The sequence below is a fragment of the Triturus cristatus genome, chromosome 2_1 (genome assembly GCF_964204655.1).
Source record: "Triturus cristatus chromosome 2_1, aTriCri1.1, whole genome shotgun sequence".
NCBI classification, from domain to species: domain Eukaryota; kingdom Metazoa; phylum Chordata; class Amphibia; order Caudata; family Salamandridae; genus Triturus; species Triturus cristatus.
Genome location: NC_140581.1, coordinates 902,695,495 through 902,721,336, shown reverse-complemented (window position 1 = coordinate 902,721,336; position 25,842 = coordinate 902,695,495). Strand labels below are relative to the sequence as shown.

At 42.2% G+C, this 25,842-nt stretch overlaps 1 protein-coding gene across 1 annotated transcript in view; it reads left to right on the top strand.

The window, feature by feature from the left end:
* The window catches only part of KIF27 (kinesin family member 27), a 551,081-nt gene that overhangs the window by 426,539 nt on the left and 98,700 nt on the right, over window positions 1-25,842 (top strand). Inside the window, exon 13 of the mRNA XM_085633120.1 lies at window positions 20,439-20,615. Coding sequence (XP_085489246.1) covers window positions 20,439-20,615 — 177 coding nt within the window. The remainder of the gene's footprint in view (window positions 1-20,438; window positions 20,616-25,842) is intronic.

Here is a 25,842-nt window from a genome sequence, read left to right as displayed (position 1 = left end):
CAGAGGTGGCATAAGAAAGTGTGTTGAGGAACGTTTAGGTGCGGGGACAGTGAGAATGTGAAACAACAGTTCGAATTAGGGAGAACAGTGAGGGTATGATTTAATAAGGTGGTGGTAAGGAGAAGGTGACATGAGAAAAGGAGAGAGAAGAATAGACAAGTGAAGTTTGAAGGGTGGGAGATAGGACACAAGAAAGGCGGAAAAGGAGAAGAAAAAGGAAGGCATAAGAGGAGAGAAAATATCACAGAAAATCATTTTTCATAATTCCTCATTTTTTCGTAATCACAAGACCCAATAATGCGCACAATTAAGGCGTCTTCATAATGGTCCAGTTATGTAAAAACAATACAATTGGGCATATATGTAAGCCGGAAGAAAATGTCGTTATTCAAGGTGTACAGGCCAAAAAGTACTAAGGACACATTGAAGCGAGACAGTGAAAGTAATAAGGAGAGGGAGACATGAAAAAGGGAGAGAAAAGAATAAACAGCAAAATATGAGAGGAATAGTAAAGTGAAGTTGAAGGATGGGAGATCAAGCACAGGGAGGGAGGAAAAAGGTAGGAAAGAAAACGGAGGAAAAAGTAAAGTTTAAGAAAGAGGGAAAAAAATATCATCACAGGAAATTATTCACATTGCATCATTCCACATGTTAAACCTTAAACACCAGACCCAATAGTGTAAACAATTAAGGTGTCAGACAACTAAATATAAGAGGAATAGGAGAGGGAAGTTGAAGGAAAGGAGCACATTGAGGTGTAACCATATCATAATCTCTCACTGTAGTCACAATTGTTAACTGGCATGGAGAGAACTGCGCAAAATGTAAGTAGTGGAGCTGAGCAGTTAAGGTCATATTGTGGCATCACATCCCTGCGATCCAGGACAATAATTGCTAAGTATTAAAAGAGGGAGAACATAGGCACGAAAAATAAACATGTATTGAAATGGCAGAATCCATGAGTAATAAAAATGTAATGAAAAAGCAGAATCCAGGAGTAATATGTTCAGTAAAGGAAATGCATAAAGTTACACTGCCATGTAAAATGGCATAGCATTTACCAGACGGTCGTGACTGTTGGTCGTGTTCCTAAAGTAAAAGAACACACATCATATTGCTGTTGTGTGAGTAACCATTTATGTTAGAGCAGAGCCAAAAGAAACATGCTCTAGTCATCGTGCATTGGTGCAACTATGAAGGCTATGAAGGGAAGAAAAACATGCCGTCTCTAGTGAGAGAGGAAGACATCAAAGCGCAGATGTCTTATCAGTAATTGATTGGCGGAAAAACAGAGAATTCAGAAGGGATCAGATCGATTACTAACTTGGGAGAGTATACACTAAAGTAGGGGTTAATTTTTTACAGGAGGTCCGAAGGGACCGCCTAGGATACTGGAATCAATCCAACCAAGATACCAGAACACTATCAGAAAATACCCCAAGTACATTAACGCCAAGACCAACCGCAGGGGTAACAACCAGGGCGAGGAAGAAACAGGAAACAGAACCGAAGGAGCGAACAACCTGATGGTCAATATCTCGGCCCATCTAAACACCAGCGCACAGGCAGGAATCCTTAACAGGGGCTTATCATTTTGCCCCACAGCATTTTGGAATCTCACCAGAACTATGATAGACTTGTATAAATTCACACGCAAACTGAAGTTGATGTCATTTTTTCACAACAGAACCCCTATCCAGAAAGAAGGTAGAACACCGATTAGCAGTCCCCTGTCAAGATCTCGAAAATATACATCTACTGACTACCCTAGCCAAAGATCCAGGTGACCAAACAACTTCTCTTACACTAGTACATGAATTGGGTATAGGTACAGCGTATCCCACTACCAGCAAGATCACTCCCAAATCCATTTTTTGCCCCCAACTGCCCCTGGGCAATACCATCGACTTATTCTACACAGCAGTCTCCAAAGAGAAAAGAAAATGTTTCCTCCCAAAGAACCTACCAAATGACGAACTGAAGGCTCTCAATAAATTGAAGAACCTCCCGGAAGTGGTAATTAAAGAAGCTGACAGGGAGGCAATGTAGTACTACTACACGCTGATGGATGACTACATAGCAGAAGCACACATACAGGTTAAAGCTACAACCTGCTACATGGGATTAGCCTCCAATCCCACAACCAAAATACTCCAGGATCTGAAAAAGAAACTAGATTCCTGGTATACAAGAAACCTTATAACTCTGGAGGAACGCAATGAGCTATATATAGAACATCCCACCATGCCAACGTTATACCTCCTGCCAAAAATACACAAATGCAAAATCAACCCACCAGGAAGACCTATTATTGCAAGCATTAACTCTGTATGTTCGAAATTGGGAGAGTACATTGACTACCAGCTGCAACCATTTATGAAGGACCTCCCATCCTACATTCGGGATACCAAAGACATCCTTCTAAAATGTAATAATACCCCGTGGAATGAAGAGTGCCTACTGGCCACAATTGATGTGGTTAGCCTCTACACTTCAATTCTCCACAAAGATAGAATGGAAGCAGTGTGAAAATTGTTAGCCACCAAAACAGTCCACTTTCTAGAATCTAACGAGATGATACTAGAGATGCTATACTTTTGCCTTACTAACAATGTCTTCACATTCTGTTCTAAGTACTATCTACAAACTCAGGGAAGTGCAATGGGAGCTAAATTTGCTCCTCCAAATGCCTGCATCCTTATGGGACTTGTTGAGAAATACTGGCTGTTGGATGACAAATTTGCCAAATACACCCCCATATACTCTATTGGGGGCGCTATATCGATGATTTTCTGTGCATCTGGCAGGGACCAGAGACGGCACTTAAAGAATTCTTGTACAACATCAACACGAACAGATAGAACATCCAAACAACTAACAACATCTCCCCTACCCAAATAGACTTTCTGGACATAACCATCTATGTGGAGGACAATAAACTACAAACAAAGACATTCCACAAACCCACCGCAGTCAACTCAATTCTACGATCGGACAGCTGTCACCCCCATAAAACCATCGAGAATATCCCTAAAGGAGAATTCCAACGAATGAGAAGGACCGTAGCGATCTCAAGAACTACAAAGAAAGCTCGGAACACCTAACAAAGAGATTACTGAACCAGGGTTATCCCACAAAACTCTTGGAAAAAACATCCAAAGACTGTGAGAAAGTATCACAAGATGATCTACTACAACCCAAAGACGTCACAAGGATAGAAAAGTCTAACACAACCTAACAGGCTATCACAATGGTCACCACTGCATCAGAAAGACCCTGAAGAGACACTGGTACCTCCTGACGAACAACTTATCGCTAACGGACCAGATGGACGAATTCCCTCAAATGGGCTTCAGGAGAGCCAAACATCTTAAACAAATCCTGTGCAAATCAGAATTTGTGGACAAGCGGAACAAACCCCAAACCAACTTCCTGACCAAGCCTTATGGCTTCTACATTTGCCACAACTACAATGCATGCAAACTGGGGGCCGATAAACAAGTGGAATACTAGCATGATTCACACACCACTCTCAAGATCAGGGATTTGATCATCTGCACTTCAACATACACTATCTACATCATAATTTGCCCATGCAATAAAATCTACATAGGCAGCACAATCAGGGCACTCAAAACAAGAATCCTGGAACACTATTGCAACATCAACAAAGAAGAGGTGGGACCCCCACTGATCGAACACTATCAGGAAGCTCATCCTCATAGAAAGACCTTTAAATTCTTCGGTCTGGAGGTTGTGAAACCCTCCTCCCGAGGGGGCAACCGAGAACTTACCATGAGGCGGAAAGAGAGAGAATACATAATGCACTTGAACACCATAGCACAAGGACTTAATAAAGATGCAGAAATGCATTAATGGCTCTATTAACCAGATATAACTGTACATTCTATGCTCTCTTAATCACCACTTGTATATGGCATTGGATAACTGCTATTCCAGTTCCCTTTTCCCATGCACTAGATAAGTACCATGGGCACGCATGCGCTGTTCCTCTCCCCTTCCCTTCACTTTTGTGGTGACCCCCTTCTTACACATGGCAACATAGTACGTTACTGCCACCCTAACTCCAGTGGTGGATGTGATCTCTTTTTTTCCCCTACCTCCTGTACACTAATGTTACTCCCACCCTAACTTCGGTGGTGGATGTGACCCCTTTTTTCCCCTACCTCCTATACACTATTTTAGGTTCAGGCTATACAATTTGACTCTTGCAATGGACCTCGCGCCAACATACGGAAGATGAGTATGACTGGACTTTCTCATTTCAGCTCTCGACTCTCTGAAAAGAGGTTAAGGGACCCTTCAAGCATTTCTGACTCCGACGTCTCTTTATTAGTACCTCTTCCATTGCCATCTTCATTTTTCTTATTCTTATTAATTTATCTCTTCACTTAGGTGCACATGCATCAACATTCCGAAAAGCGATTACTTATTAGCGAGAAATAAGGAATCGCTAATAAGGAATCGCATTGCGTGGTGCATGTACAGATCCGGTATAATTTAGCGTTTCCTTAAAAATCGCTAAATATTACCGAAAACTCAATAGCGATTCTTTAAAATAAAGATTAGCAATTCCAAAATCGGTATTACCGAATTCGGTATTAGCAAGTTCGGAAATAGCGAATTCGCAAAAAACGGGTCGCACAAGAAGCGGGCTGATGACATCACAACCAGGAAGTCATCCAGCCCATCCCTCATTCACTGCCCTGAGGAGCTCACAGGAGGAGGCAGAGCATACCAGCTGAGCCAAGAGACTTCACCCTCTGAACCCATCCACTCTACCCTCATCCAGGATGGACAAGAATGCACCTGCCACATCAGACACGCCCAGGAAGAGGAAGAGAAAGTTCTCTGACAGGGAACTTGAGCATCTGATCGAGGGGGTGAGCAGCAAGCATAATAAGCTGTTTGGCAAGCTGTCACTCAAGGTGCCCGAAGCAGAGAAGCGGAAGATTTGGCTGCGCATCAGGGAGAGGGTGAATGCTGTCAGAGTGACGCACCGCAGCATCGACGACCTTAAGAAGAGGTGGTATGACCTCAGGAAGAGGGCAAAGGAGCGCATTGCCGAAAGGGTCAAGGAGGCAGCTGGCACAGGAGGGGGGCCATCCAGAGTACCTGCCAACACTGCCCTGGAGGAGCTCGTTGAGGGGACCATTGAGCCAGAGGCAGTCGTCAGAGTAACCCAGATGGACACCTCCGGCGCAGCAACCACCGAACAAGGTAAGATGCATGCCTGCGCCTATACTCTGCGTATTGTATACCCATGCCCATCCCCCCAGGTCAATCGCAGTGTGCAGGGAGAAGTGCATAACACATATGCCCTCACATTAGTATTGCATCATGGGATTCGTAGTCATGTTAGCCAATTGTGCATGTATGATCACCAATGCACAATAAATGAGAGCAGCAGTACAGGCCCAACAGAGTGTCAAAAAATGTAATTTATTGTAGGAAATAAATGCGGAATGACAAACAGATGTAGTCACAAAATAAACTAACAATGCACTGTTTCACACACAGATGAATCTCCTGGGGAATCTGATGACAGTGACCGCCTCATCATCTCCAAGACACCGGCAGATACCGATGGCGAGACTCCGCAGGAAGGTCAATCAACACACCACCACCACCGACAGTACCACCACCACCACCACCACCACTAGATACAATACCACCACCACCACCGACAACACCACCAAGACGCAGGGCACATGTCCCCTCCCTGCAGGTGATGGATACAGACCCGAGTCCAGCACCCACAAGTGCCCACAATCAGCCACGTGTCACACTGCCAGCCCCACCACCAGCACGTGGCCGAGTCACACAGCGGCGCAGGTCCATGCGCAATACTCCCGAACGAGCCGAACAGCCAAGGAACATCTATGGTGGTGTAGAGGCCCAGATGCTGCGTGTTCAGAGCCTGCAGGGGAGACACATGGGGCCAATGAACCTCAACATCTCCAAACTGGCAAAACACATGTGCACTCTGACAGACGCTGTGCGGCACATGACCACAGTTGTGGCTGAGGGCAATCGGGACATCAGTCAAAACATACAGGAGCTCACCCGTGCAATCCGAGCAGGACAACACAGCGAGGGATAGGCAGAACTTGCTCCGTACCACTGCATCGACCAGGGCCATCACAAAGCTCTGCAATAGCACAGCAGTTTTGTCCCGCCGCTCCGTGTCATTGCAGGTGGACCTCGGCCATTACTGTGGGAATGTGGCGAAGGCCTTAGGCCAGGTGACCACTGCAGTGGAACACTTGCAGTCAGGGACATTCAGTGGCAGCAACTTGGGAGCGGAGGAAGGCAGTGAGGCCGCGTCCAGTGTGAGCAGCGTGTCGGTGCCAGAGACCTGCAACAGGAGGCGCAGTTCGCGCTGCTCCACAGCCACAGAGACACAGCGTGGTGAGGTATAGGAGACATGCGACAGGAGGCTGGGGGTACGTGGGAAGCGGCACTAGACATTCAGTCCTGCATCTCTGTCCATGGTGGTGTAACCATGGGCCACTTGAATTTTGCGTTAGCACTCCCGTGATGCCAACGGTTATGTTTTCTTGCCACAATGTGTGGAAGCACTTTAATTTTGTCTAGTCATGTTACATCACTTTCACAAGTGCTCATGTGAAGTAAACAGTAGCACTCCAAAATATATAGTCATGGCTCATTCTTACCTGGCTCTGAAATGATGTTGTGTGATGTATGTCCGCCTCCTTTGACCTTCAGCTGTGTTTGGCACGTGTGACTGTCGGTGTTGTGCGGGTGGTTGGTCATCCCGATAGTTGTCGTTTCTGTCCACCTCTATGGTTATCCCCCTTCTGGTTGCAATGTTGTGCAGCATGGCACATACTGCTACAATCCTGCAGCAGGTGTCTGGTTTATATTGCAAAGCACCACCAGTCTTATGTAAGATCCGGAAGCGACTCTTCAGGATACCAAATGTTCTCTCAATCACATTTCTTGTGCTAATATGTGCCGCGTTGTAGCGTTGCTCCTGTGGTGTTGCTGGGTTGATGTAGGGGGTGAGGATATATTCTCACAGGGCGTATGCACTGTCACCTACAGGGGGGAAGCAAAGGCTTAGCGGCAGTAATGATGATACATGTGTGATACTGATGTAATGAATAGGTATGAGTACGTACCAAGCAGGAGTCCCTCTCCGAATTCTCCATTGAGCAGACGCCTGTTGATGCCATTGTGTCTGAATGTATATGAGTCATGTGTGCTCCCTGGAAATTGTGCCACTATGTCCGTGATGATGTATGTATGTATGTATGTATGTATTTATTACTTGTTAAGCGCGGCTGTCACCCAAAGGGTATCCTGGCGCTGAGATCCTATCGAGCCATCACAGATGTTTATCTTGCGCTTGGAAACAGGAAGGTCTTAAGCTCCTTTTTAAAGGAAGGCAGATGTTGACTACTCCTCAGTATCAAAGGTAAAGAATTCCACAATGTGGCGGCTGTATAGCTAAAAGCACGGCCACCCATCCTTACTCTAGTAATCCTAGGAATCCTCACCAAAAACGCCGACGACGATCTCAATGGTCGAGCCGTTTGATACCATGAGAAGAGATGCTGAAGAGGGATAGGCCCCAATCCATGCAGCGCTCTAAATACCAGGCAAAGTGCCTTAAAAGCAATCCTCTGCTGCACTGGCAGCCAATGCAGATCGGCCAAGGCTGCTGAAGAGGAAGCAGAGCGTGGTCGCGACAAAGCCAGTTTCGCAGCCATGTTCTGAATCCTCTGTAGTTTAAGGATCAGAATTTTTGGAGCTCCTAGCAGTAGTGCGTTGCAGTAGTCTAACCTACTGAGAATGGTACTACGCACTACCTCTGCTCTTGCACCTGGTGGAAGCAATGGCAAAATTTTACGCAAAGCCCGAAGCAGGCCCATACAGGTCGCTGTGATCTTATTTACTGAAGCATCCAGCTGCAGGCCAGGTTCGAACAGCACTCCCAGGTTGCGAGCCGATTTAGCGGCTTCCACGGAGCCTGGGATAGAATTTGGCCAAAAGTCATCCGGTAGAACACGAGGAGAGCGATCAGAGGAGCAGTAAAGAACTTCCGTTTTTGATCCATTAAACTGAAGGGCATTAGCTCGCAGCCACTCAGCAGTGGCCGACATGCAACGATGGAAAGTGTCCTTCGAGACAGTCTCACTACCCACAAATGAGAAAATCAGCTGAGTGTCATCGGCATAATTGATGACTGATATGCCGAATGACTTGATTAATTTTATCAGGGGTTGGAGATATAGATTGAACAGGATCGGACTAACCGCCGACCCTTGAGGGACACCCTGGTTTACCTGACGCGTAGCTGAGCGAAATGGAGGTAACGCCACTGCTTGCTGTCTGTTGCTGAGATAGGACATTAGCCATTGTAAAGCCAGATCGGTCGCTCCCACGTTTCGGAGACGATTCAAGAGAACCTCGTGGTCAACGGTGTCGAACGCGGCCGACATGTCGAGCAACACCAGAAAAGCTGACTTGCCCCTGTCGACACGCGTACGCAAATCGTCTAATACTGTAACTAATGCAGTTTCAGTACCGTGGGCCGGTCTAAAGCCAAATTGGGCTGCATCCAGGCAGGAGTTAGTTTCCAGGAAGTTGGACAAGACTCTCGTGACCCATCTCTCAAGGATTTTTATCGCAAACGGTAAAAGCGAGATGGGTCTATAGTTTGCTGAGCATGAGGGATCTAAGGAGGCCTTTTTTAGTAATGGAGTAACTATTGCCAACTTCCAACTGTCCGGGACTGTCCCTGTCATCAATGACTGACAGCAGATAGAATGGAGTGGAGGAAACAGCTCGTCTTGAAATGCCTTCCAGATCTTATGAGGCATTGGGTCAAGAGGTGACCCTGAGGATACTCCATTGGCCAAGACGCCAAATTCCTCTAGCGAAAAGATAGGAAAACAAGGCATGCAAGGAGAATCCGTCTTGTTATTATCCCATACCAACGCCGAGGATCCAGAGGATTCCAAGGAGAAAGGTAGCGACGATGCCAACTGTCCAGGCACTGAGAGTCCTTTCAGGATGTTTCTAATTTTCTCCTCAAATGCAAGGGCCAAAGAATCACACAGATCCTGAGAAGCCGGAATGGTAGGGACTGTGCAAGATGGATTGGATAAGGTGTTAACCAGTTTGAATAGGGTGTGTGATTTATTAGTGGCCTTGGCATCGCACACGACCTGCACTTTGATGGAGTGATAGGACTTCCTGTTACGGAAGATGTACTCATTGGCTGAGGGGGGACAGATGGGGACATGCGTGCAGTCAATGCATCCTATGACATGGGGGAATTGGGTCACCTGGTAGAATTCCTGTTTGGTGTGGTCCATCTGCTGTGGGGTTGTGGGGAAGCTGATGTGGGTATGTATCATTGTCAGCATGGCATCAATGAATTTACGGAAGAAGCGTGAAAGTGCGCTTTGTGATACGCCTCCCGCTACCGTTATGACCCCCTGCAAACTTCCAGACGCCAGTAGGTGCAGGCTGCATAGGACCTGGACGTGCGCAGGAATGGCATTGGTCCTACGTGTCTGGTGCTGCAGTGGGGCGCATTATCATGGCACGATTGAGACGGTACTTGTCATATACTTCATCCTCATTTTGGCCCAGCAATGTAATGCGCACTCTGAATACCCTCTCCTGGATCCTCCTCCTGCGCTGTGCTGCTGCATTTATTCTCCTCCTCCTTGCAAGCACGTAGAGGGCTGCCATTTTGTAAAAGGAAACGGGGTCTCCAGGCCCATTTTTGAAGGCTTTCGGATTGATTACACCTGTGGTACACTTTGACTTTTTTTTTTCTTTTTTTTTTGTGTGTCTGCAACTTTACCTCCTGGTTCTGATTCTCCTTATTCTGCTCATGCTAAATACCGATTCTAAAGCTTTTCGGTATTAGCGATTTTTGATGCATTCTTTAGCGATTCTTTATTTGCTAATCGCTAATGCCAGGCGCAATTTGTGTTTTCGCTATTAACGATTCTTTATTTTGCGATTCTTTAATTGAACGGGGATTATTTTAGCGATACTTTATTTTTTCGCTGTTGGTGTTGATGCATTGGAATTGGTTGTTTGCCACTCGCTAACGGACGATTTTAGCGATTCGGTATTTTTACGAGGAGATTTTTGCTTGATGCATGTGCCAGTTAGTCGTTGGTTTTTCCCACACTATTTTTTTTTAACACATCCTAATCCGGATACGGGGTTTTTTTGTTTTTAGATTGTTATCCATCTTCATTATATATGACCTTATTTTAAGTAACTCTTTTGTTGCCCCCATATATTAGCAGTGCGGCATGACTAATTACAGACTCTAACGTCAGAGGATGAGTCCATATATTTAACCGTGGCCCGTCCCGGAACTCTTCTTGTTCCTGGGACCGCAGAGACCGCTTCGCTTCTTTAAGAAGATAAGACCACATTTCAGTCTCTTGACTGAACTTGTATTTATGCCCGCATAACGCTACCCTAAACCCTACCACCTAAACGCTACCCTTAAATCCTACCTAGTTTTGTATTTGGCTTTTCCCTTTTTTCCCGCCCTGTACCGATCACACAACGCCTATCGGGGCTTGTAATATGTAGCGGTTTCACCTCCGATACCTTTATTATTATAGGACCTCTTCCCTTTTTTGCCTGTTCACCCCCGCACTAAACAAGTAGCTGGCTCTGGAGCCTTTTCGCAGCCCTTCACGGTTATGTCTCTTCCTCTGCACTTATCCGCCAATCAGTTACCGATAAGACATGTGCACTTTGTCTTCCTCTCTCACTAGAGACGGCATGTTTTTCTTCCCTTCATAGTTGCACCAATGCACGGTGACTAGAGCATGCTTCTTTTGGCTCTGCTCTAACATAAATGGTTTCTCACACAACAGCGATATGATGTGTGTTCTTTTACTTTTGGAGCACGACCAACAGTCACGACCTTCTGGTAAGTGCTATGCCATTTTACATGGCAGTGTAACCTTATGCGTTTCCTTTCCTGAACATATTACTCCTGGATTCTGTTTTTTCATTACATTTTTATTACTCATGGATTCTGCCATTTCAATACATGTTTATTTTTCGTGCCTATGTTCTCCCTCATGTAATACTTAGCACTTATTGTCCTGGATCGCAGGGATGTGATGCCACAATATGACCTTAACTGCTCAGCTCCACTACTTACATTTTGTGCAGTTCTCTCCATGCCAGTTAACAATTGTGACTACAGTGAGAGATTATAATATGGTTACACCTCAATGTGCTCCTTTCCTTCAACTTCCCTCTTCCATTCCTCTTATATTTTGTTGTCTGACACCTTAATTGTTTACACTATTAGGTCTCGTGTTTAAGGTTTAACATGTGGAATGGTGTAATATGAATAATTTCCTGTGATAATATTGTTTTCCCTCTTTCTTAAACTTTACTTTTTCCTCCATTTTCTTTCCTCCCTCCCTGTGCTCGATCTCCCATCCTTTAACTTCCCTTTACTATTCCTCTCATATTTTGTTGTTTATTCTTCTCTCTCCCTTTTTCATGTCTCCCTTTTTCATGTCTCCCTCTCCTTACTACTACATTATTACTTTCACTGTCACGCTTCAATGTGTCCTTATCACTTTTTGGCCTGTACACCTTGAATAACGGCATTTTCCTCCGGCTTACACATATGCCTAATTGTACTTTTGATACATAACTTGACCATGATGAAGACGCCTAAATTGTGCGGATTATTGGGTCTCATGATTACGAAAAAATGTGGAATTATGAAAAATGAATAATTTCCTGCGATATTTTCCCTCCTCTTGTGCCTTCCTTTTTCTTCCCCTTTTCCTCCTTTCTTGAGTCCTATCTTCCACCCTTCAAACTTCACTTGTCTATTCTTCTCTCTCCCTTTCTCATGTCTCCCTCTCCTTACCACCACCTTATTAAATCATACCCTCACTGTTCTCCCTAATTCGAACTGTTGTTTCACATTCTCACTGTCCCCGCACCTAAACTTTCATCAACACACTTTCTTATGCCACCTCTGTACGTATTCAGCCTTGAAAAAGCCCCCGGCCGATGGGCCATACGGGTGAGACACGTGTCCGCTGTTTCTGTTCTATGCATGAAAATATGAATAAACACAACATGCTGGAAACCTACTAATGGACTTGGGAAATTATTCCTCCTACAAAATACAAATTTAACAAGGCTCAGTCCTCCGCCCACTACTTAAAAAATTATTTAAACCTGAAGGGGAGAAGGGGCCTGTTTGGCCACATCCATTTCACATGGCTTTTCAAAGACCTCTGAAGTGGCAGAGTAGATCTCTTACCCTCTAGGAATGTTACAACCCTACATTCATGGGTTATAGAGACTGCACTAACGATAACATTTGTAAGAACCTTCTCCTCCTCTTTGGGAGTACAGTCTTCAAAATAGTTTCTGATATCAGTCCAGCGAATATGATGGTGGCCAGTCCAGGGCTAAATTTGCTGTTTCATTTCATCGTGACTTATGTATGCTGAGTCCCCTCATTGGGTAAAGGTCATCAGCCCACCATCTATTAGTTGCTCTCCTGCTTTCCATGTCCTTGCTAATTGGCAAGAGAAAATATGCATGTTTGTGCTCTTCTGCCTTTTCTGGAGTAGTGTGAGGTATGTTTCTGTGTGTCTATGTCGCACCTCATTACAAGCCCCGGTCAATATGCTGTATAAGGTCAGCTTACAATACCTTCTTTTAAGTTCCTATATTTGTATTTTAATTGTACTTTATCTGGTATTTTGTTTAGCTTTGGAAGGAGGCCTTGGTATTCCTTTCTCTTTTGTAGTCAGAATGTATCTTGATTACTACTGACATTTTCATTGATGCAGTGTTTTTTCTCCTATGGTGATCTTGTGAAATTGCATGTACTTCTAACAATTTTTTAGATCCTGGGGTTTTCAATGATATGCTGTACCCATTTCTCACAATCTGTCGAACACACTGGATTGAGATTAGAAGCTGTCGATCTTAAAAGCAGTATGTCGATCTTCCTCTATTGAATGGAGTGGCCTAGACCCTAAATGGTGACTAGGACTGCAACATGCACAGCTAATGAGTTTTTTTCTTGCATTCAATACAATTTATTAATCAATTATTAACATTGAAATGTAAACATAATCTACATGATAAACATTTGACTTTCAATAAGAAAATAAATTATCCACATAATGATAAATCCACATTATATTATTCTCTGTGTGTCACAAGGTTATTGCGGCACCAAAACCCAATGCATTTCGGGACACGAGGTCCCTTCGTCAGGGGTATTCTGAAAAGAAAAAAGGAGACTATTCTCAATTGATGCACACCTGGATCCAAAAATGAAATGTAGATTGTTTATGATATGTATGTGCATATCGTGCTCCCTTCACCACAGTGCTGTAAACACGCGTGTGCACAACTTTCACTTACTATCTAGATTCCACGAAGCGGTTCCTTCTCTAAGAAAAAGATGGAAAACACAATTATGATGTACCAAAATCAAAAATGAACAAAATGGCAAACAAACTAATCCAGTAAATCCGAACACGTACCTGATAACTATATGTGTGAGTAATCAATATGTCAAGATCGTGTTCCCAGTCTGTAACATCTGGGAACATAGAAGATGCCAATTAGAAAAGCCGCTATTCAAATGCATGATCCTCTCAGCATTGCACAAAGCTAGGGTTGATACACTCACCTCATTACGTGAATGGGTGTAAATTAGGAGCAACCCTCAGGCGATAATAGCAGGCTGTTAAACAAGTAGCTGAAGGTATTCTTCAAGTAACCAAACGCTTCCTGACATCTAAAACATACGTAAACCTGAATGAAATGTACGTCCGGTATGACGAAAATGCAAGTGAAATCATTTTCTATCCAAAACCGTAGACCATGCTTACCGAAGCGTATCTTTGGCAAGGCTTAGCGTCGATCGACCGTCTGTGTAGGACTAAACAGCGTTCACACTCCATTACAGGAAAGGGACTTCCTGGATCAAACTATAGCGTGATCACGTGTTCAAGGCTTCTTAAATGAAGCATGCGTAAATCAACTAACTTTCCGGGAAACCGGAAGCCTTTTTGGACTTTAGCGTGGTCACGTATTAAACACTGAAAACGGACTAAAAAAAGTTTCTTGCATAGAGCTGACTCAAATCGACAAACTTTCCGAAAAACCGGAAACTAAGGACGGACTCAAGTGAACAATGTTATGATGCTGAAAAAACATGGTGTCTTGAAGAAAACTAAAAACGGACTAAATTACTATGTGATACAAAATATAGAAATAAAGATTCTTAATAAGAGCTTCGTAACTTGAATAGTCTGTTCCCAACACCAAAGTGCATGAAAGAAATGTGTTTTTGTATAGTATTAAACAGTCATTATTGCTGAGCAAAGCACTCATATTCAAAATATTCTTACAGCAATTGCAAAATCTGCTAACAGAAACATTATAGTATGAAACTTATGAATGCTCTGCCAAAGGTTTGAATATATTGCATGAAAAATTACATCAGATTACATCGGAAATAAGGATTGTTTGGTCTGGTGTCGTTGTTTCTGAAACGTAAGTGTAAGTGAGTGACTTCATGGTGGATGCATATTGTGATGTCGCGTGTGGAACCCGTAGTAATTCCTCAGGTATTTAGTACGTGCATCTATAAAAAGCATGACATTTCTAGTTCGTCATTAAGACCGTACGGTGTCATGGTCTCTATTTTCTTGATCCCAAAAACTTTCCCTCTGTAGGAGATTTTTTGAATTGTCTCTATCTAGACTTTTTGGTACTCCCTCTATGATTTGGAATTTTAGTTGTGCTATGTTGTGATGTTGTTTTTCCCAATGTACAGCTAGACTTGATGTGGTACTTTTCGTACGAATTTTGCTTTTGTGCTCAGTCAATCTTATTTTCATTTTCCTTTCCGTTTTGCCCACATATAACGGTCCGCACAGGCATTTTATGGCATAAACCACATTTTCAGAATTACACGTCGTCCTACTGTGGATCTTAATTTTAGCGCCGGTCCGAGGGTGCAATAAAGTATCTCCTACAATTACATTATTACAGTGAATGCAGTTCCAACATTTATGTGTGCCATTTTTAATGATTGTTGATTCCATGGTTATTGGGGTTTACTCTTCTTTAATAGCATTTCTTTAATGTTGTGTGCTCTAGTACATGCAAACAAAGGTTTCTCACAAAATAATCCGTTGAAATCCGTTTCCAATTCGAGTAAATCCCACCTTTTACATGTAATCCTCTTGATGGCAGTTGACGCTGTAGAATATTTAGACACAAATACTGTACAAGTATTTGTTGGTTTGGTAGTTTTAGTCAGTAGTTTATCCCGGGACAGGTTCTTTACTTTATTCAATTGTTCTTGTAGAAGATCTGTGGGGTACCCTCTTTGAACATAATTCTTTATTTGTGCTGCCATGTTTCTTCACAAGCTTTCTCTGTAGACGAGATCCGGCGGGTTCTGAGAAATTGGGACACAGGTAGATTTTTAATTAGAGACGGCGGATGAAAGCTATTGAACAACAGAGCATTGTTTTTGTCTGTGGGTTTTTTAAAAACACTGGTGTTAATTTCCCCGGATTCAATATTGATCCAAACATCCAAAAAAGAGAGTGCCTTTTTGCTAATTGTGTGGGTAAATTGTATTCTTGGATCAATTAAATTGAGTGTACGTATGTTATTGGTCAAGGCTGTCTCTGATTTGGTCCAAATGAGGAAAATGTCATCGATATATCGACGGAAAAAACCAATCCGTCTTGCCATGTAGGGTCTGATAAAATAAAGTCATTTTCAAATTTGGCCATGAATGTATTAGCGTAGGCTGGTGCTCCCGGAAAACCCATGGAAGGTACCGTTCAACTGCATATAAAATTCTTCTTTCCAATAGAAGTAACTATTTTGTAGACAAAATTCCAGAATCGTCCTGGTTTTTCAAAAATCGATTCACATCCCTAAACAATTGGTCTAAATGGAGGATCAACCAAACTTTTATGTATTTTAGGGAGTAGGTAGATTCTAGGTCTCCGCGGGAATTGATTGGTAAGATATTTTTTCGTAGACAAGTCTATCCAGTTTAATTCCTCTGCTTTTTCTAAAATTTGATTGAGAACTTTCATGATTTCCATGGTAGGAGGATCCTGTGCAAGATGTCCATAGATTGCCCTGTTGTTTACATGTTCCATGACTTTATTGTCATAATTACTCAGTGTCCATCATTAGAAGACCACTTCCTTTATCTGCTCTTTGAAACGTAATGAGTGGATTTCTTGCTAATGTTGACTGTGCACTGTATTCAGCTCTACTTAGGTTTTTTAGTTTTTTAGAAAATTGGATGGTTTTGAAATCTTTTTTGACCAGAAGTTCGAAGGTATCCAAAGTCTTATGAGATACTGGTGCCATGAATGTGCTTTTGGGTTTAAAGGTGAACAATGAAGTTTCTTCAGTGGATTCTTTGGGACAAATATTAGTGAAAAAATTCCGGAGTCTTAACAGTCTCATGAACTTGTAGAATGCTATTCCAGTTTCTAATTCAGTTGTATTGTACGTGCTCACGAAGGATGTTCCTTTGTTTAATACTTTTTCTTCGAATTTTGTTAGTTGAACAGTAGAAATGTTGATTATGAGACTTTGGTTTGACTCCTCAGGCCTTTCTTGCTTTTTTCTTTTTCTTTGTCCTCTCCTGGTTTTGACGATCCACTCACAGTTTTGTTCTTGTCTTGATTTTGTTCTGGTGGTGGATCTAGATCTTTGCCTCCTTCTAAAAAAGAGGAAGCGCTGGAGGTAGTGGTAGATGTGCTTTCTTCTGATGATTTTCTAAATATTTTTGTGATCTCTGTGCTTTTAAAGGGTGTTCTGACTGTATTGATTTCTGATTCAGAGACAACCCTTTCTTCTGAAGAAGTTTGAGTGTTTCTCTTTTTGAATCGCCGTTGGGCATAAACATCTGCCCATGTATACACTTCATTCAACTTATAGTCGATTGTGTCTCTTTTGAACTTTCTTAATTTAGTTTCTTGTAATTCTTTTCCATATTTATCAAGTTTAGAATTTAGTTCTTCAAGAAATTTACCCCATGGTTCTTCATCCATCCTTGTTGATAAATCATTTTTCAGTATTAATATTTCTTCTTCCAGATCGTGTATGGTTTTTGACAATTCCTCGATTATTAACAAAATCAGGTCCAGCGAACATTTATTTAATATAGAATACCATTTTTCCATGAACTGTTGGTTGTTCTGCAGTCTAAATAGCATTGGTCGTATTGCTAATCTGAGACCACGAGGGATCCTTTTCACGCGGTGGTATTTAATGAATGTTGAAGCGTGTAAACATTGATTTAACTCTCTCCTGGTGAGATATTCCAATTGGCGCAACTGTTGAGTAATTGATCCACTTTGTGCGTCGAATGATTTTGTCTCCTTTATATAAATTGTCAATTTCATTAGCTTCCTCTGTTGTGTAAACTTTCGTAGATGTTCATCATTTGGAACAAATCAGAGACAGCCTTGACCAATAACATACGTACACTCAATTTAATTGATCCAAGAATACAATTTACCCACAAAATTAGCAAAAAGGCACTCTCTTTTTTGGATGTTTGGATCAATATTGAATCCGGGGAGATTAACACCAGTGTTTTTAAAAAGCCCACAGACAAAAACAATGCTCTGTTGTTCAATAGCTTTCATCCGCCGTCTCTAATTAAAAATCTACCTGTGTCCCAATTTCTCAGAACCCGCCAGATCTCGTCTACAGAGAAAGCTTGTGAAGAAACATGGCAGCAACAAATAAAGAATTATTTTCAAAGAGGGTACCCCACAGATCTTCTACAAGAACAATTGAATAAAGTAAAGAACCTGTCCCGGGATAAACTACTGACTAAAACTACCAAACCAACAAATACTCGTACAGTATTTGTGTCTAAATAGTCTACAGCGTCAACTGCCATCAAGAGGATTATATGTAAAAGGTGGGATTTACTCAAATTGGAAACGGATTTCAACGGATTATTTTGTGAGAAACCTTTGTTCGCATATACTAGAGCACACAACCTTAAAGAAATGCTATCAAAGAAGAGTAAACCCCCAATAACCATGGAATCACGCTATAGTTTGATCCAGGAAGTCCCTTTCCTGTAACGGAGTGTGAACGCTGTTTAGTGCTACACAGACGGTCGATCGACGCTAAGCCTTGCCAAAGATACGCTTCGGTAAGCATGGTCTACGATTTTGGATAGAAAATGATTTCACTTGCATTTTCGTCATACCGGACGTACATTTCATTCAGGTTTACATATGTTTTAGATGCCAGGAAGCGTTTGGTTACTTGAAGAATACCTTCAGCTACTTGTTTAACAGCCTGCTATTATCGTCTGAGGGTCGCTCCTAATTTACATCCATTCACGTAATGAGGTGAGTTTATCAACTCTAGCTTTGTGCAATGCTGAGCGCATCATGCATTTGAGTAGCGGCTTTTCTAATTGGCATCTTCTATGTTCCCAGATGTTACAGACTGGGAACATGATCTTGACATATTGATTACTCACACGTATAGTTATCAGGTACGTGTTCGGATTTACTGGATTAGTTTGTTTGCCATCTTGTTCATTTTTGATTTCGGTACATCAGAATTGTGTTTTACATCTTTTTCTTAGAGAAGGAAGCACTTCGTGGAATCTAGATAGTAAGTGAAAGTTGTGCACACGCATGCTTACAGCACTGTGGTGAAGGGAGCACGATATGCACATACATATCATAAACATTCTACATTTCATTTTTGAATCCAGGTGTGCATCAATTGAGAATATTCTCCTTTTTCTTTTCAGAATACCCCTGACGAAGGGACCTCGTGTCCCGAAATGCATTGGGTGTTGGTGCCGCAATAACCTTGTAACACACAGAGAATAATATTATGTGGATTTATCATTATGTGGATAATTTATTTTCTTATTGAAAGTCAAATGTTTATCATGTAGATTATGTTTACATTTCAATGTTAATAATTGATTAATAAATTGTATTGAATGCAAGAAAAAAACTCATTAGCTGTGCATGTTGCAGTCCTAGTCACCATTTAGGGTCTAGGCCACTCCATTCTATTTATCACATATGCATCGCAGGCACATTGGCAACATAGCACGCATATCGCTATAAACCAGTTTATAATTCTAAACAGAGTCTCCACCTACGTTTTTCGTTGATCTTCCTCTATTGACATATTGTGTTTCAGTGGAGTATAAAACTGTCTTACTTTGGACCAGAAGTCTAAGGCCCTCAGTAACACTACCCCAGATTTTGGTGTGATGATGTTGGGCCGCAATCTCTGATTTCGACCTGTAGTCCCAAGCCAAAATCTGGACATTATGAGTTTTGCCCTTGGAATGGGAAATACCTACAAGGACCATAGAATAGCAGTTTTTCCTTAATTCCAGGGACTACTCCTCTGACATTTTCTGCCTGTTGGGTGAGGTTGGAAGTTGTCAGTGGGAGGGCTGGTGGAGGTCAGCATGAGAGGACAAAGTGTGGGGCTAGGTGGGGACAGGGTAGGGTTAGATCCGTCTGGAGGAAGCACTGTCTGCTCCTTCTGTGGTGTTCTGTAGGCGAGTGGGTATGCGCTAGTGCTGCAGGGGTCTAGTGAGGGCTAAATGGAGCCTCTGCTTGCCAGACCTGCCCTTTTCCTGCAGCTGTTTCACTAGGTGCACATCCTGTAAAACTGGACTTGGGTTCTCCTGGCCCAGAATTAATGGTACCGGTATTTGCAGACCAGGTAATTCCACTCCTAGAGTCAGCATGCTATTTGGAGTGGCCTTTGCTGGTCACCCTGAGTTACCAATCCAGGGAGAATAATGCTACATGTAATTAAGGGCTAATTGAGCAAAGGCTGAGTTATAAACATGACCTGTCCATGACTTCTCAACCATATTGCTTTTTGTAGTGAGGCTGCCTCTCAATAGGCTGATTCCTACTAAGTATTCCCTTTTGTTGAAAGGTTAAAGCCATAATGAAGTCCTTCAAAGCTGCATAGAAGGGTATTGGTATTGCTGACAGGCCAAAGATTGAGCCTTTACTTCTTAGGCTTTCCATTGTCTACCCCCACCACCATCCATCTAGAAATGGCACAGAGCTTGGATGCTGAGATATTGGTTAGTTTTTCATAACTGTATAAAAACAGGACTCTCCAAAGCTATCCTTTGTGTAGTTTGTAGACAAACCCTGTTCTTTCTCCTTATAACTTAGTAACATTGACACAGCTCATAACATAGCTGATGGACACGACATGTGCAGAGCTAAATTGATTTAAAAAAATCACATGAAAGCATGCTCCTAGTTTTCAGCTATATAAAGTTCTTACCGACATTCATACTTATGTTTTATCTCTTTACTGCAATAATGTAGAAATTGGAGGAGCAAAAGAAATGGTTGGATGATGAAGTAGAGAGAGTCCTTCAGCAACGACAAGCTTTAGAGGAGCTTGAAGAAGATCTGAAGAAAAGAGAGGCAATCTTAAGCAAAAAGGAGGCATTGCAACTGGAAAAGAGTCATTTGGAAATCAAGAAACTCCGATCTAGCCAGGTATGCTGTAAAACAGAAGCCTTTCGCTTATAATGTGAGGTTCTCTCTAGATTTTCAACCTTTGATTCATGGATTTGTATTTTTTGATGGTGCTTTGCTTTCCTTTGTCATTAGTGTAACCATCATACATAACCTGTAATGGAAAGGGGCCAGTCAAAAAGGAAATGTGCTGAATATTGGTCTGAGTAATTGATTTTCTTGACCCTCATTTACAATTTGGTGATTCTACCGTGATATCACTGGAACTCCTGCATCATACCATTCATCATAATTAAACTAGTTGATCATTTTTGCAGGCATTTGTCTCTGAAATAGCTTTCAGAAGACACTTTTGGGGAAATATATTTTTGGGCCAATTGCAGGAACCACACAACTAAGTTCCTACACTCTGGGAATTGTCTGCTAATTGTTGTACCTTAATTCCCTTAAGTGCATTCCCCTCTTAGCTGCTCAGCCAGAATGAATGTGATGGATGCATGGAATGTTGGAGTGCCTGGTGAGAGAGAGAGTGGAATGTTGGTGTGCCTGCTTGCGTGGAGAGAATGACAGTTGGAGAGAGTGGGCTGAGCAGCAACCATGCTGCTCCTGGTGGGGCCATCATCTTGACTAATCTTATCATCTATTGAACTACCTTGTACCATCTGGTGACCGACTAATAAACCTCTACTTAAATATGTACTTCAAGGCTACCTGTGGAATTTCATATCCTTTTAATCTTTTCTACATTGGCGACGATCTGGAAGAAACCCTGCGTGACAAGACTACTGAAGGTGAAGAAATTTTCATTTATGCAGAACTTTATGTGTACTAGAAACTACTCAAAGCAAAGCAACTTTAAAAGCAAGGAAGAAAAAAAAAAACGCTACTTAAAGCAAAGCAACTTTTAAAAGCAAGGAAAAGAACGCCCTCATAGGTCCCACCAGTGTCCTTCACCATCTGGACAGCCTGCCCAGGGTGCTTCACGTTCCTTACATCAATAGTGTGGACTTCAAAAAAAATATATAGCGTTAACCACTTCATTTTCAAGATTGACAGATCAAGAGACTGGTCCATCTGCTCTGGATGTTTGTTTTTCAACCGAATATGGTATTGGATTAAAAAATGCGGAGACAACTTTGAGAGTCAGCGTGATTTATGACCCTTGACGACTTTTTGTCATGAGATTGGAGGGTCGATCTATCGAAGTTTGTTCTGTGTACTTTGCCAAGGGAGTTCGTGAGCCGCAAGCGTGGTGTTTACTTAAGTTATCCGGATCAGATATGCGGCAAAACCGTTCCTTCTTACATCAATCTGCGGCATTTTGGTGACTTATTAATTATTTTTTAAAGCTTGCCGTTACACTCAGCAGCATTTGAATGGGTACCGCGAGCCACAGCACTTCAGGGTGAGCCACGAGACTGATGCAGTCTGTTAGAAGCCTGCCATGCTGTTACAAGCTCACCTTATTGTTCTCTGTTGTCCTGGCAACGTTACGAAGTTTCAGTCCTTTTCGTCATCGCCTCCGCATTTCTCAAGTCTCCTGCTCACTGACGCCTGCATGCATGGACGTGACGAGAGCCACCCGGTGCTCCGTCGTGCTGCGTGCCTCGATTTTGGGATCTGCACTGTCTTCATGCTCAGTGCTGTTGCCAACCGCGTTTGGTTATGACTATTAAATCGGAGCATCTGCCAACCAGTTTGTCTTTCTTTTTGGAGGACTATAAAGTTTTATTCCGGAAAAACATCAGGACATCGTTTCCAGGTGATTCTTTAGCCTGCTTTGCGGAAATTGAGTAGTGCGGCTTGATGAACAGTTGCACTGGTCACAAAAACCTTTTGGACTGAATTGAATTGATCATCTTTCGGAAGGAAAGCAGAAAGCCAACCTTTGAAGCACACAATAAGTAATATAAACGCTGAATGTTTCCAGTCTTGTTGATATGGTACAATTGCTGAGATATATTCTTAAAAATGGAACTACGGTGACAACTTTATTTGTTTTAGTTCATTGTGTTTCTATGGACAGTGTTTCTCGACATGTGTTTTGCACTGTGGTTACATCATACGTTTCATGCTTTCGTTATGTGTAATGTTTTTGTTTAGTTATATTACAATGTTAGTGAAATTTCACTGTATTGAGATTGCGTTGACATTTCATAGAGAGTTACGCTTCACCTTATGTGTTTTCCTGACTTAGTTACTTTCAGGGTATCTGGCATTTTTTTTTTTTGTAGGAGCTGTTTAGGAGCTGGTCTTCTTACACTAGTTTTTATTCTTCAGTGGGGGTGGTGCGCACACCCTTCACACTGATTTCACCCTACTTAGTCTTTGGTGCCTAGTAGTAGTGTTACGTTTGCATTACCCTTTAGATTGTTTCTGTCAGTGAATACTTGCGCAGTGGGCTGTGTACCCATCTTTAGTTAAAATGCGCAATGGACAAGTGTACTCACATTTTATTTAGTTATAGGTAACGGGCAGTGTATCCATCTTTAGTTTAGTTAAAACGTGCAATGGGCAGTATACCCATCTTTTGTTAAAATGCGCAATGGGCAGTGTACCCATCTTCAGTTAAAATGCGCAGTGGGCTGTGAACCTTTATTTTATTTAGCAATATGTAATGGGCAGTGTACCCATCTTCAATTTAGTGGAAACGCACAATGGGCAGTGTACCCATCTTTATTTAATAAGCGCAATGGGCGGTGTACCCATCTTTACTTGTAATACGCAATGGGCATGTACCCACTCTTTAGTTTGTTATACTCAGAGGTGCTTTAATGTTTTAGTACATGAGGCGTGCAAAAGAGGATGAGTGTATAGGTATTTACATCTCTCGGGGCTCTTATTTAATGTATTAGTTTATTAGGTGTGTTAAACATCTCCCGGGGTTCTTCACTCTCCTAGTCCTGCACCATTTCCTCCATGGGGCTGTGTGTAGAAATGTAGTTGGGGTGTCAGACCTTTTGTTTTTTTTTGTTTTTTTCCCCAGCTGTCAGTTACGCTACCGCTTTGCACTTCTTTTTACCCACTTTATTTGTTCTGCCTTCTCTAATCTCTGTTATTATCTACTCATATTCTGTTTTTCACTTTAATCACACTTGATACATGCAAGGTTCCAACTTGTTCTATTGTTTTTCCCAAGGGAAGGGGAAATGCTATTTGTATGTTTTGAACTTGAATCCTTGCTAACTACCACTCTTCTTTCATTCTTGTTGCTTTTTTGCTATTTACTCATCTCTTATTTCTATCTCATTGCATTTTCATATTTATTCTTCTTATTTATTGTGTGCGATGTTACATGCATACTTATTCTTATTTTTGCTGCAATGTCGCAATTATTGTTGTTTATTGTTCCCAAGGAAAGGGGATATGTTGTACCTTAATTCCCTTAAGTGCATTCCCCTCTTAGCTGCTCAGCCAGAATGAATGTGATGGATGCATGGAATGTTGGAGTGCCTGGTGAGAGAGAGAGTGGAATGTTGGTGTGCCTGCTTGCGTGGAGAGAATGACAGTTGGAGAGAGTGGGCTGAGCAGCAACCATGCTGCTCCTGGTGGGGCCATCATCTTGACTAATCTTATCATCTATTGAACTACCTTGTACCATCTGGTGACCGACTAATAAACCTCTACTTAAATATGTACTTCAAGGCTACCTGTGGAATTTCATATCCTTTTAATCTTTTCTACACTAATGCACAGGAGACCTTATAAATTTGTTCTTTCTGGGATTCAGAGAGTCAACGAATGGGAATAATGTCTCCTGGCTGATAGAGAAGGGTAGGTCGCCAGGCGATTCCTGCGCAGGACACCTTTTATTTCGCAGCTAAGCGCAGTCCTGTGCCTAACCTAAGGTGCAGTGCGTGCACCCAGATAGGGTCACATTTGGTCTACTTTATCCGTGTAAGGTACATTTCACACTATTAGGGTGAATCGTCTGTTTGGGTATTTAACTTTATCCATAGTCCCAATCTCCTGTAGATTAGGTAAAAACTGTTCCTGATGAATTGCCATGATCTCTCATGTCAATTTAAGGCAAGAAACATGTTGACCCTTGTTGATACCACCAATTGAGCTGCCTTGGAACATTATTTCCTACACAGCCACTTTCTGTTTTTATTCATGACAGGAGCACTCACACATTAAAAATCTTTTTGAGTTCTCTTGGTCATTTTTAGATCACATCTCACACCAATCTACATACACTATACCCTCTCACATTCTTCATCGTGGCATCTTATTTTTACAGATCTCCTGCAAAGAGCCCCCTTGAGGGGCACGTTGGGCATTGCTGCACCTGCCCGACGAGTAGCTGCCCAATGATGAAGCATGACATCCATCTGGATGTTCGAGGGCTCTTGCTTCTGATCAATCAGATCCCCCGATACAACTGGATCAGACATCTCTGATGGACAGGTTTTCCCCCATCCCCCTCAATTTTCCCTTTCTCACCTTTATAGGAATGCCATACCTTCTGTGGAAACTTGTATACCGAGGGGGCATGTATGTTGAACCCTTAAACACGCTCCCTGTTTCTCTTTGTTCTTGATGAAGTCAGAGGGGCCAGTACCTTCGACACCTTTCTTGTCAGTACAAAGACTGTAAAGTGGATGTCTTTGATGGTGGAGGGGGCAGCATATTGAGAATACCACATTTCCCCGCACTCTGAATGAAAGAGGAATACAGGAGTGATCAAAACGGGGCATCTGACGAATTTTGGAGAATTACGTGTTATCACATTTATGAATCGAGGCCCTTTACGCTATTTCGTGGACCATTTGTCTAAATATTGATTTGTATTCATGATTTTATTAGACTAGTAAATCAACTACACAGAGTCTTATGTTAGATGTTTCAAAGTAATCTTACTTTTTAGTGGCTATAATCAAGCTTCAGAAATGTATTGTTCTGATTAACAAAATCAGCAAATCATAATAAGAAAATAAGTTACTTACCTGTAACTGTAGTTCTCCAGTATTGGAATCTTTCATAGATTCACAAGCTTGAATCATTCCCCGTTGTCGAGATGGGAGTCCCCGGTACATTTAAGATGTAATGTAATAATAGACATAGGACTTAAAGGCCTAATGCCTCATTATTTAGTAACATATCTGTGTCCTTATTTAAAAAAGGACCAAACAGAGGACACCACCCTGTAGAACCTTCCTGGGACAAGCTCTAGTCCCTCAGATTTTCTAAGCACACTACGTACAAATAGAAGTAACTGAGAGACAAAGAAGAGCCTTTCCAGGTG